We start from the raw sequence: 14,445 nt of genomic DNA, 5'->3' as shown, positions 1-14,445 counted from the left end.
TACAATCTAAATCAATACATTCATATCTCATATACAGACTTTGAAAATGCATTCGATAAGGCAAAACATGAAAAATTGATTCAAATTCTACAGAATTGATTACTAGGATATCTAGATTATATAGAAACTATTCTGGAGCCAACATGCCCAAATTAACATAGAATTTAGAGAAAAATAACAAAAGAGTGAGACAAGGATGTATTATGTCACCATTGATTTTTATCATATATAGCGAAGTAATCTTTGAAAAAGCCTTAACATCGGAAAAATATGAAATCATAATCAATGACAAAGTAATAAACACTGTAAGATTCGCGGATGATACTAGCATCCTTGCAAGTACAGTAGAAGAACGAAGATTTGTTCAACGTATACACAATTTCAGCGAAAATTATGGACTTATGATAGCAGACAAGCAGAAAAAAGGGAGTAGTATTGTTGAAAGAAGATTGTAATGCTGTCATAGCTGAAATATTTGACGAAGTGGTTCCAATGTACTTAAATAATATCTAGAACAGTGGTGGCTACTCCGGAAGTCCACTTCTTCACTCACAATGTTCTTTTTTCTTATTTTTGTTTCAAAATCACATTCATCGCAAAATTTTGTTGTTGTCTTTTGCTTATAGAGCTTATCAGTACATGGTTTTGGAGAACGATTTGAACCTTTGGCGAGGTTGGACGTATTTAATTACCAGTCTAATCGCACCTAGTTTTTGTGCTTTTATTTATATCCACTTAATAATTAAAGTGTTGTGTTATTATAAATAAAAATTAGTGAACTTATTGGAGAAAATCTGTAAGTAATTTTAATCTAATTAGATACTTACTTCACAACAAGTTCATATTGTTTATATTACCTGATGTTATTAACAAACGAAAATGGATGATGTTAATAGTCCAGGGCCGTCGAGGCCCCAAATGTTATTGACATCACATAAAACTTCTTCATATTCTGCAGCGTTAATTAATTCAACTCCAAAATTCCCATCCAAGAAACAAGCTATTTTATATAATGCTCTTGAAAATGCCAAACTTGAGGAATATCTACTTGCACTGGGAAAAATTATAGAACCAAGATATATTATTTTTTCATCACGAATTTCAAATCACCGTATTTGTATTTACCTAGCTAGTGAAGAATTAGTAGAAACTGTCATGAATGCTGACAACGGAAGAATAACCATCAATCAACAAATAATTTATGCTCGACGCTTAATTACACCAAATGAAAGATTACTAATCTCTAATGTTTGCCCTAGTATTCCTCACACTTTCATAGAATCTGAACTTAAAAAGTTAGGCCTCAATTTATTAACTCCAATTAATTTTTTACGAATAGGTACAACAAACCCAGAATATAGACATATACTGAGCTTTCGAAGACATACATTTATCTCTCCTTTAGAAGGTACATTAATTCCTCCCTCAATTGTCATAAACCACGAACAAACATCTTATCGTATTTTCTTATCTTTAGAAAAACAGATGTGTTACTATTGTAAACAATCTGACCATTTTGTAGCAAATTGTCCATCCTGTACAAATCCAAATCAAAACTTAACAACAACAGTGCCAACTACTACTATAAATACAGTAGTTAATACTCTTCCACATGACGTCCCGACCACATCAGCCTCTTCAGCGAATACCTTATCCTTACAATCCTCGACTATACCTTCTTCATTAACTACACCAATATTAACTGCATCCCAAATATCACCCTCAACATCACTCCCAAGTTCTCAAACTACATGCACAGATACAAATATAACAACTACCCAATTATCAACAACACCTAATGTTTCACAACCTCATACATCAATCCCAAACTCTTCTTCAACACTAGCATGCCCTATCAATAGCATATCAATAGATACAACTGATACACTTGAAATAACTAATACACCTATTAAAGAAGTAAACACAGCTAAGCGCAGCCTTGATGAAATTTTATCCCCACCTTTACAAGAACCTAAAGAAAATTTCACAAAACCAATACAAAAACTTAAAAAATCCAAAACTATTGATAATTCTGAGACTATTGCTAACAGTATGGAACCCGTAAAAGATTTTATTACTAATAAACTTATAACACCGATATTAAATTTTGAACAACTAACTGATTTTTTTGAAAATGCTTTAGGATCTCCAGATAAATTGAGTCTATCTAAAACTTATACAGAAGACACGTTAGGCTTACTTAATCTGTTAAAAGAGATCTATCCTCACATTATATCAAAAAAAATGAAATCGCGATGTACTAAAATAATTAATTCAATTACTCGACAACTAAAACCTCAGCTCGATAGCGACTCCTCCATAGAACCTTCTACATAAGCTCACGTTCAAGTCTATTTTACAGTGGAATTTGAACGGTTATTATACCCGTTTAGAAATGTTACAATTAATAATTGCTCAAAATTCACCTTCTATAATTTGTCTACAAGAAACTCATTTTAAAAATAACAAAATTCATAATTTGAGAAATTATACAAGCGTATCTAAAATTAGGCAAAATCAAGAACATGCCAGTGGTGGAGTTTCAATTTTTATCGAGAATTCCTATGAATATTGCAGTATTCCTCTAATAACAAATCTAGAGGCTGTAGCGGTGTGCTTAGTAGGTCCACTAAAAGTTAACATCTGCAGTCTTTACATCGCACCTAATTCTGATCCAAGTATAGCAGATATTTCTAATCTTTTATGTCAGATTCCTACACCTCGAATTATACTGGGAGATTTTAATGCACATAATTCATTATGGGGCTCAAAAAAATTGACAAAAATGGGAAGAAAAATAGAAAATATCCTAAATAATCTTAATTTAAATCTACTTAATGACGGCAGGAATACTCGATATAATGCTGCAACAGGAGAGTTTTCAGCAATTGATTTGTCAATTTGTGAACCAAACTTGCAACCTAGTTTATCGTGGGACACTTTACCTGATCTATATGGAAGTGATCACTTTCCCATCTTAGTTAACAATCTGTTGTACCATAAGCACAATACACACATCACCAAATGGTCCTTAAATAAAGCCAACTGGACACTGTTCTCAACATTGATCTCTTCATCAGCTATGAATCTTAGAAAAATGTTAGACTCAGAACAAGATATTGACGAAAAAATATTATTTTTCAATGAAGTCATCATTGATGCAGCGAATAAATCCATTGGAAAAACAGCTTTTCATCCAAAACATTCACCTGTACCGTGGTGGAACGATGCGTGCAAACAGGCAATAAGGGAATCTAAATCGGCTTTTAATAGATATAAACGATATAAAACTACTGAAAATCATTTAGAATTTAAAAGAATAAGAGCTAAATGTAGATTTATTATTAAAAAAAGCAAGCAAGAGTCATGGCAAAAGTTTGATTCAGAAATCAATAGATCTACTCCAATTGGTCAAATCTGGAACATGATTAGAAGTATATCTGGAAAAAATTCACAACACTCTATAAAGTACTTAATAAAAGACAATCAGACATTTACGTCCGAATGCAATATATCTGAAATAATGGCAAATCAATATTGTACCGCTTCTAGTGATGAAAACTATTCAGTAGAATTCTTAAATAAAAAACGATTTGAAGAAAATAAAGGAATACCAATAATCAATGACACTTCACCAATAAACAATCCTATAAGCTTGACTGAACTTATTGAAACTCTTAACTCCGTTAGAAATACTAGTCCAGGACCAGATAATATACCTGTGCTTTTTCTACAGAACCTACCACTAGTAGGCCAAGAACTATTATTGCAACTATTCAATTTTATATGGATCAATAAGGTATTCCCACACATATGGCACTCATCAATCATAGTTCCAATACACAAACCAGGTAAACCTAAATTTGAAGCAGAATCCTATAGACCAATCTCTCTCACGAATGCAATGTGTAAGTTGCTAGAAAAGATCATTGCTAATCGACTCATGTGGTATATTGAACATAAACATCTTATTATACCCGAACAAAGTGGATTTAGGAAAAATAGATCAACATTAGATAACTTAATATCATTGGAATCAGAAATTCATGAAGCATTTATATGTAATCAAGAATGTTTAGCCATATTCTTTGATATAAAAAAGGCTTTTGATACAGTATGGCGCTACGATATTTTAACCACACTCCACAATTGGAAGATTCACGGTAACATGTTTGCTTTTATTTCAAACTTTCTACGGGAACGATATTTCCAAGTTCGAATCAATAACCATTTGTCTGAATCTAAATTACAGAAAAATGGAATTCCACAGGGCTCGAATCTAAGCGTAGCACTATTTTTAATTGCTATTAACAATGTTGTGTCGGACTGCAATCGCACAATTAAAACTTTTTTATATGCTGATGATCTGGTAATTCTAGCAAGAAATAAAAATATATTATCGGCTCATAATCGTATTTCTGCAGCTCTTAAGTCGATAGAATCGTGGTCTAACAATATTGGGCTCCAGTTCTCCAACACAAAAACAAAAGCTATACATTTTGCACGAAAATCAAATCCACAAAAGCTCCCAAATCTATTTTTAAACAATTCTCCTATAGAATATACAAAAGAAATAAAATTCCTAGGGATGCAACTGGACTCAAAATTAAGTTGGACAAGTCATATACACTCGCTAAGAGTATCGTGCCAAGCTGGACTAAACATTATGAAATCTGTGTCACATAAAAATTGGGGAGCAGATTTTCCAACTCTAATAAATTTATATAGAGCTTTAATTAGATCAAAACTGGACTACGGATGTGTTGTGTATAACACCGCAAACCAAGCATTGCTTAAAACTTTGGATACTCTTCAGAGTTCAGCCGTTAGACTTGCTCTAGGAGCATATTGCACCAGTCCTGTGGACAGTCTACTCTGTGAAGCTGGAGAGCCACCCTTAAACCTAAGAAGAAAATACTTAACTCTATCGAATGTCTCGAGTATAAAATCTAACCCAAAAAATCCAGCTCTTCATCATGCTGTTGCTAACAGGTTCCAGGAGGTCTATCGAAAAATAAATAGGGGTCCTGTACCTTTCTATGAACGAGCTAATAGATACTTATTCGATTTTAATATTGAACTACCTCCCATTTATCCTATCTGTGAAATAAATTTATGTTTTCCTTGGGTTGTTCCCTCTCCGCTTTGTAACCTTAAACTTACAGCATATAACAAAAATAACGTGATACCAAATTTTTTTAAAACTCTCTTTCTCCATGTTCTCACACAGTACAAAAATTACCATTTTATATACACAGACGCATCTAAGACCATAAATGGAGTAGGAGCATGCTTTGTGACATCCCATGAACATTCCATCTATAAATTGTCTCCTAAGACAAGTATTTTTACAGCAGAACTATTTGCCATCAATAAGGCCCTAACCTATATTCTAGAAAAAAAACTTCCCAAATCTCTTATAATATCTGATTCACTTAGTTGTTTGACATCAATTTCTCAGATTTATCCCTCTCATCCAACATTGCAGCAGATTAAGTTAATTTTATACCGTATATACCAAAACAATTTGACAGTAGAGTTCCTCTGGGTACCGTCACACGTTGGAATAGATGGTAACGAAAAGGCAGATAGTCTAGCTAGGTCCGCAGTAACCAATACAACCGCATCAGTGGAAAATCTAACGGTGCATTTGGATTTAAAACCTTACTTAAAATCAAAATTGTACGATGTTTGGCAAAACCAATGGAATAGAAGCACCACTAAATTGATAGAAATAAAATCTTCCGTCCTTCCATGGAACTCCTGGCCTTCAAAGCGACAACATCAAGTCCTATTAACACGTCTCAGATTAGGACACACTTCTACTACACATGAATACTTGTTGAAGAAAGAAGAGGAACCAGTGTGTTTTGTTTGTGAATGTAAAGTGACAGTGAAGCACATTTTGATTGAGTGTCCAATATACTCAGTGGAAAGACTATATCATCATTTTCCAAAAACATTAAAAGAACTTTTAGGAGAATCTAAATACGTAGCTGACTTGATAGAATTCTTGAAAACTATAAACCTTTTCAATAAAATTTAATACAATACATTAATAATTAAAATATATATTGTATACATTATTATGTAATTGATATTTTGTATATGCCTATGTATGTCTTTATCACTTTTGTATTTTTCTTATGCTAATAACCCATGGTTTTACATTTTTTATATTTTTAAACATAGAAGTACATTTTAAATGTACAAATATTCAATCGTAGTGTGGGGTAGTTTAATATAAATATAGGAACAACTTTTTTGTATATGTAATACTCACCTTAAAGCCATTTTCGTCAGTTCCCGGAGGTTGGTGCTCTGGTGGCACACATACCAGTTGGATCATTGCAAGTCCAGTAACATTACATGACTTTGTACCAATCGTAACAACTACATCAGACTCTTCACTAGCTGCATTTAAATTTTCTCCCTCTATGACTAGTCTGTCACCTTGATATAACTTAATTTGATTGGGAAATGGACGTACATTCGGATCTTCAACATATAATAGCTGTGACCTTAAATTTACGAAATGCTTCTCTAAGTCCCGAACAGATTGAACGTTATCCATTAAAAATCCTATCCTCAGGTTCAATTTAGGATCCTTATTCTAAAAAAAAAAAATTTTTATACATAAAAAAATCATTAATATATAAAATAAAACAAAGTAGAATTAAACAATAAGTTTGATGATCAAAAATTTAATCATATTGAATGTTACGTGCAAGTAATACATAATGACGAAGTAAAAAAAAAATTAATAAAAAATGCGTGTTATTTTCCAACATTTGACATATATTTTTGAAATCTATTATTTTCTAAAGAAAATATAATTAAAGGGAGACAAGGATTTAGATTTTTACTATTTATTAACCTAAAGAATCAATTATACAGATGGTATGAAATTGGTAGAAATTGGTACATTCACAGAGTATTTTATAGATGCAGTTTTTTTTATATTTCTTGTGCGTTGTTGGATTTAGTTTTGGACAAGATAGATCTTAGTGTATTGGTTGTTTTGAATTTTGCTGTGATGTACTTGTTTCCTATCCTCTTCAGTTTTTCTGATAAGCCCTTTACATATGGTATTGATGTCATCTCTGTGTCTTGTGAATGTTTCTGGATTGCTTGTGGTGTTTTGTTGTTTTCTTTCTTGTTGTTTATAAATGACAATGGGTAGCCATTTTTTGTCAAAACCTTTGTTGTCAGGTTTTTCCTACTGAAATGAATTTTTATTAGAGCAGGTGCTTCGGTCTCTATCATAAAGGAATTTGATAATTCCTTTTTTGATATTTACATTGTATTAGCCCGAAGCACTCGCTCTAATGAAAATGCATTTCAAGAGGAAAAAAACCGGCTAACAAAGGTTTTGACTAAAAATGACTACTCTCTGTACGTTATAATCAAGGAATTTCACAATAAGATTAAAGAAAGAAAACAAAACATCACAAGAAATCCAGAAACACTCACAAAAAGGGACTCAAAGGGACTCAATACCATATTATGTATAGGGCTTATCAGAAAAACTGAAAAGGATAGGAAAGAAGAACAGCATCACAACAACATTCAAAACAACCAACACACTGAGGACTATCCGGTCCAAAACCAAAGGCAACAACACACAAGAAAGACCAAACAACTGTATCAATAAACACAATTTCTACGTGGGAGAAACCGCAAGACCACAGGATAAACGAGCATGAAACATACATCAAGAATAGAGACTTCGAGAAATCTCAGATTGCAAACATGCCTGGGACAGCGAACACAGAACACAATGGAAAGATGTATCAATAATCATGAAAGAAACAGACATGAAAAAGAGAAACTTCAAAAAAGCAGCCCCATCCTACTTAACAAAGAAAAACGTGTAGCAAACCCATTAATGCTAATATTAAAAGAAGAAGTCAACAACAAGAATATACCAACAATAAAGGAGTAACAGGAGGTCGAAAAACATCACCCACAATCTTATACACAATACATATGCAACACACAATACACAAAACATAAATCTATGTTGCACAATTTACGTTACACAATCACAACTACCACACAGTTTAAACAAACATATAACACAAAAAACACACAAAACAGTCACAATTTGATATTCCTAGGGTAAAAACACCACCCTCAGATTTTTTTAGCCATTTATACGCTGCTATCTACAAGCTCGACGCTAAGTACCTATGTCAATTTTGAAATGACATAACCTTATAACAAATAACTTTGGTTATAAATTTTTGCAGAATTTTTTATAATAATAATTTTTTGAGAATGATTTCTGGAGTGGAAGTTGAAACGTCAAATACTAGTTAGTGATTTGAAAAATGTGATTTTCACTACAACCAATAATTACACCAATAATTACCATAACAAAGTAGTTTTAAAACCTAACCAAAAAATTATTAACTGATGCTGAATATTAAGACCATACTTTACATGCGTGTCTCATACAATTTTTTTAAGTATTAACCATAAATGTACTTTATGTATTTATATTTTATTTGATGTTTCCATCTAGAAAATTGTTTTCTAAACGATTTTTGAGTGAGAAGCCGAAACATCTAAGTAGATTTGTGGTTAATTCCTAAAAAATAGAAAAACTAAAAAGAGAAATGCCTCAAGAAATAACTTCAGAGGAACTTACTGCGAATAAAAAAAATATAAGTTGAAAATATTTTTAAACAGACTTACCTTTATTCTGCTGTTCCTACTAAAAATACTAAATTGTCGATTAACGGGTGGGCTTGGGCATTCCATTTGTGTACTGCTTAAAACTGTGCATACAGTTCGGTTGATAGGAGTATTGGGTTCATCAAAAGAGTAAATTTCCATTTCCGGTTTCTGGATACTATCCAAGTTTGTACCATGTACAAAAATCATTTTACCACCAGAAACAAAGCTGTTAAGGGGTTTAATTTCCATAATGGTTGGGTCTTGGGTATAATTGAACGGGTTTCCTTCTAGAGTCCTATTAGCTCCATCTATACTAAGTGTCAATCGGGCAACATTTGTTGGTCTGTGAGCTCTAGGTGTTATGCATGTTAGTCTTCCACTAGATGCTTGCGTTATGTTTACTCGGCAAACATAGTCATCTAAATATGCAGTTATTTCAGAACCTACATTTAAATACTGCCCAGTAATTGCTAGTGGAGTGCCTCCCGACTGTGGTCCAATTGATGGAAAGATTCCTGATAATCTTATATCTTTATAACTGAACTCAACAGATGACTTGGTATACCCAGCTTCATTTCCAACTCTAATTGGTGCGGTTATTTCAATTCTTGAAGGTCCTGTGACACATTGGATACGAACTGAAACTTCATAATTAACTAGCACACATGGAATCGCACCAATTTTAATTTTTCCCTGAACATCTTCTTTTTTAAGACCAAGGTTGCTACCTTCTATAGTTACTAGAGTGCCACCTTCAATTGGACCACTTAGTGGTTTGATCATATCAATTCTAGGCCGGGGACATTCAATGTGAGGAGTGTGTTGACAAGACTCTGAATATTGACAGGAGTTGCCACACCAAGTGCAGCTATAATTTGAATTTCTGGTGACACAAAGGGAACAATCAGCATGCTCTCTATAAGAGCCTAAAATATCACATTTGTATAGAGTTACATTCATGGAGTCTACATGATGATCACGGTTCCATACAACCTCCACACTTGCTTCATACTCTCCTTCGTTTGCTTCATATGAATACTGAAAACAGGTAAAAGTAAGTAAATTATTTATAAACTATCACTGGTGCGCATTATCCATTCATACTTCTGAATATTTTATATTATTGTCAATAAACTACAATTACTGTTTAATTAAAATTACATGTTTTAAATTACTATTCAAATCGGAACATATTATACTTGCTCCAGCGAAATTAATTTTTGGAAGAAAAAAATGTATGCACCTATTCTAGTAAACAATGGTTCTCCATTGTCAGTTATAAAGAAGAAATTTCCATAATTCAAGAAGCGAAACAAACTAGCATCTTAAAAAGATTTTGAAACACTTAGAGAGTGGAAGTGGAAGAAGTAATTCGAAGAGATCAACAATACCATACATAGATTACCATACATGGGATTGCCAGAAAAACTCAAAAGGGTAAGAAAGAAATACAACATTACAACAATATTTAAAACAATCAAACACACTGAAGCATATATTATCAAAAATCAAACTTAAAAATGAGCAAGAAAGATCAAACAACTGTATTTACAATATATCTCGTGAATGTGATAATTTTTACTTGGGTGAAACTTCATATTAGGATAAAGGAGCATGTATCTTATATTAAAAACAGATAATTTGATTGATTTCAGAATGCAAAAATACTGAGGAAAATGAACATAAAATCATAGAACATAAGATATAGCAGCAGAAGGAGATAGGGTAGGAGAAATACAAGCTAACCGATAACGTATGAAGAACGAATAATAGATACTTTACCAAGAAAATAAATATATTAAAAAAACATTATAAAATCGAAAAAATACATTTTTTTTGAAAAACTGAAAAAATGTGTTTATATGTGAGATACTTAGAACAAATAGAAAATGATATAACAACCTTAAAAATAAAAGACTGGAGAAAAAAAGCACAAAACAGATCAGAATGGAGAAGAATCCTGGAACAGGCCAAGACCCAAAAAGGGTTGTCGAGCCAGTGATGATGATTATGATGATGATGAAAATGTGTTTATATAATATTACTATAATTATACGGCCCAATAAAATGAAAAAAGAGGAGCTGGGAGGTAATAAAGAATTTTAAATATGTTAAATGGGCTGATTTCAGAAATGGTTTTACTTAGCTCTAGTTTTTTTTGAGTTGATTGTATAGTTTGAATAAAATGTAAGAACAAGAAAATAATTTTAGAAGTCAAAACCAATATTTTGCAGGTGTAAAATTAAAATCAAATTATCTTATTTTAAGTACATGGCAATCTCCATATTCGTAAAACCCAAATTTTCGAACCCTCAAGACCAATTTCATTACTTGGGCTATATACTTAATGTGTACCTATACCCTTAGAATTTTCAGTTTACCATTAGTCGTTATAACTGAATTTGTAGTATCAGTTTATATTCATTGTCAGTATTTGGTAAAAAATATTTAAAATCATGACATCTACAAGCGGATGTGGTGGCTTTAATCAAACAGACATTTTTTTGTTATCTATGGGGTGAATATATTATGAAAGAAAATTGAATACATGTTTTGGACCTCTTAAAATGACCTTAACTGGCTTATTTTGGCATCCTCCTTGGAGACCAGGATAAATCTTGGGCTTCACATTTGGTGTATAAAACATCTGGTCATAAAATGGTCAATGGGAAAGAGGAAGAGCCTAAATTTTGGAGTACCAATAATTTGAAGAAAACCAAAAAACCATCACGATGATTTTTATTTTTGTATTGTAAATATTAAAGACATCAATTCGGAACAATAAAGAAAAATGGACATATCCTGACCTACATTCAGCAAGCAGGCAAGTACCGCATTCTGAACAAATACCCATTCCAACATTCAGTAGTATTCCTACACTCCCAGAAGATGACAAAGAACGATAGAGTTGAGTATTTCCAATCAAATAAGGACAGTAATTTTGAAGCAGATCCAGGAAGCTCCCAACACTTCAATTAACAAGAACTGAATGACCTTGTTCGAGACCTGAACATATTCAAAGAGGCTTCTGAATTACTTGTCTCTAGATTAAAACCAAATAATCTACTATATCTAGGTACTAATATTACATTTTAAATTAAAAGAGATAGAGTTCTGTCGCTTTTTTTAATCAAGAAAATATATTGGTTTTCTGACGCTTTTCTGTCATTGATTCAAAACATAATTTGAAACAGTAATAAATTTGTGTCAATACACATTGGTTATTCCACCAGCATGAAAACGGAATATCAAACACTATCACTAGTCCTCAAAAAGAAGGTAATTTTGTCAATTTAAAAATTGTAACTATCTCCTTAAAGGAGATTATTGGCCTTTGAGAAATGTTATGATTCAACAAAAACAAAACGTAATCAGCGACCCTTTAGTTGCAAGAGAAAAAATGATATTACCACCCTTGGATATCAAGTTGGGGTTTATGAAACAATTTGTAAAGGCCTTAGATCAAGACGGACAATTTTATGGATACTTGACATATCAATTTCCTGGAATAACCACAGAAAAACTGAAGGCCGAATATTCAATGGTCCTTACATAAGACAGCTTATTAAAGATTCACATTCGCAGCAGATAATTACATAGAATTGGTAGAAAATATTCTTAACAATTTTAATATTCTTGGTCCACCTTCACAATTATTTAGATCGAATTCGAGAAAACATGGATGACTTCAGTAAAGAAAAAAGAGAAAGACTCCAGCAGCATATTAAAACCATCGAAACTCGTTATCAAGGAAGATGGAATATATTTTATATATACATAATAATAGCCTAATTCATATTTTTTGTTTTTTACTGACAAATAATAATGTGAAATACTTCTTCTTCTTCTTTAAGTGCCCTGTCCGTTGCGAACGTTGGCTATTAACATGGCAATTCTGATCTTGTTTGCGGCGCTTCTGAATAGTTCGACCGATGTGAGTCCGAACCACTTCCTCAGATTTTGGAGCCACGAGTGTCTTCTTTTGCCTGGACCTCGCTTACTGTCTATTTTTCCCTGGACAATCAATTGCAGTAGACGGTACTTATCGTGTCTCAATATGTGGCCTAGATATTCAAGCTAATGTGAAATACATAAAAGTAAAAAATTACTTTTTCTATTCTATAAAAGGCCAATCTTAACACAAAAATGGCTGTTGGACTGTATTATGATTAAATAAATAATATAAATAGATAATTATTAAACAGATACCAACTAAAAATACAATAGAAGTTTATAAATATGCTAGAGGAACAAGTCGAGTAAGAAATAAATAGGAGACAAACCCCAAAATGTTATTTATATGATCAAAACTTGTATCTCGATAACATGTAACTCAATAACTGTATCCCATAGAGGTAAAGTTCCTACCGTAGTCTTATCGCAGACAATGTGTTTACTCTCAACTGTCGCTGGGACTAGCATTGTAGCACCTTCAATAACTATTTTACATTGGAAACCAGTATGCACTGATGTTGGGTTCGGAAGATTAATAACTTCAAATACTATCTTTTTCAACACATTGTTAGGTAATAGAATCGCTTCATTTTTTCGTTTAAATTGTGGACAGAAAACAAATCCATGCTTTGGTAAATGAGTTGGATTCTGAAAACAAAAAAAAAAGATACATAGGCATTGTGTACACAATTATCTGACTTCTTTAAAACATAATTTTAGATGTCCAAACAACATATTAAAATTATACAAATGTACAAAACATTTTAAGCCCTTTTGTTATTTTTGTAAAGTATATAGGAAAGTTATTTGTAAGTAGTGACAGTAACATAAACAATGTCATTCAAATTTAACCTGTATGTGATATATGTTAAATATTTTCAAGAGTTTTGAATTCTTTTAAAACCAATATTAGATTCAAGGTTTCCATAATACAACAAAAATTGTTGAAAATTTTGTTCATTTTAAGTCTAAATGCACAATAACTTCTCTGCAGCACACAAAACAACACTTTATTGCATGTTTCTGTTTTCTAAGATATTGAATGGATTCCCAGATTGTGTACAAACCATCATTGGTAATACCATCTTGCAACTCCTCATCATCAAGTTGGTTTATGAATGAATGTAGTATCTCAAAATGTAGACTTCACCAAACTTTGTGTTGACAATGCCAGGTTAAAAATATCACATAATTGTAATATTCCATGGATGTTTTTCTATGGGTTGGTTCTATATTATATATTACTATTATTAATGTGGCTATAATCGAAGACCATGATGTCTGAGGTTTTGGACCATGGAAAGTTTTATAGTAAAATCATATAATGCTATACAATTAAGCTATGCCAATATGTTTTATCACTAATAACATCACTTTAACCCATTTAAGGCCACCACCACCATACTTTTGAATGACATCATTACTAATATGCCTGTAATTTAATTATATCACTAGTTATTAAGAGATGGCGCGAGCTGTTTCATGTAACAAAAGGCCATTTTATTAAAAAAAAATTGATAATCCTTGCAAGGTTATTAAAAGACAGGTTGCATGGTAACTCTGACATTTACAGAATTAAATAATTCAGCGTGACGTCACCCAGAGGGTAAATTTTATGAATTGTTTGAGAACAGAATAGGATAAGTAGTTTGGAGAATATAGTTTGTTGTTAAATATCGTTAGTGTTTTAGTTTATGTTTATATCTTGAGATATAATGTGTCTATAGATACCATTGAGTGTTTTTTAGTATATAACTTGAACCCAAAACTCTTATACTATACAAGTGTTAAGATACATTTAATGTGGTT

At 32.1% G+C, this 14,445-nt stretch overlaps 1 protein-coding gene across 5 annotated transcripts in view; it reads right to left on the bottom strand.

Moving 5' to 3' along the window:
- PlexB (plexin B) overlaps window positions 1-14,445 on the bottom strand; it is a 560,952-nt gene that overhangs the window by 36,611 nt on the left and 509,896 nt on the right. For all 5 annotated transcript variants that reach the window (XM_072546628.1, XM_072546632.1, XM_072546629.1 and 2 more), the window contains 3 exons: window positions 13,051-13,284; window positions 8,701-9,720; window positions 6,284-6,613 (listed from right to left, as the gene is read on the bottom strand). In XM_072546628.1, the coding sequence (XP_072402729.1) occupies window positions 6,284-6,613; window positions 8,701-9,720; window positions 13,051-13,284 (1,584 nt within the window). The remainder of the gene's footprint in view (window positions 1-6,283; window positions 6,614-8,700; window positions 9,721-13,050; window positions 13,285-14,445) is intronic.

The sequence above is a fragment of the Diabrotica undecimpunctata genome, chromosome 10, assembly GCF_040954645.1.
Source record: "Diabrotica undecimpunctata isolate CICGRU chromosome 10, icDiaUnde3, whole genome shotgun sequence".
Lineage (NCBI taxonomy): Eukaryota > Metazoa > Arthropoda > Insecta > Coleoptera > Chrysomelidae > Diabrotica > Diabrotica undecimpunctata.
The sequence above is the reverse complement of the archived record's forward strand: the minus strand, read 5'-3'. Positions and strand labels throughout refer to the sequence as shown.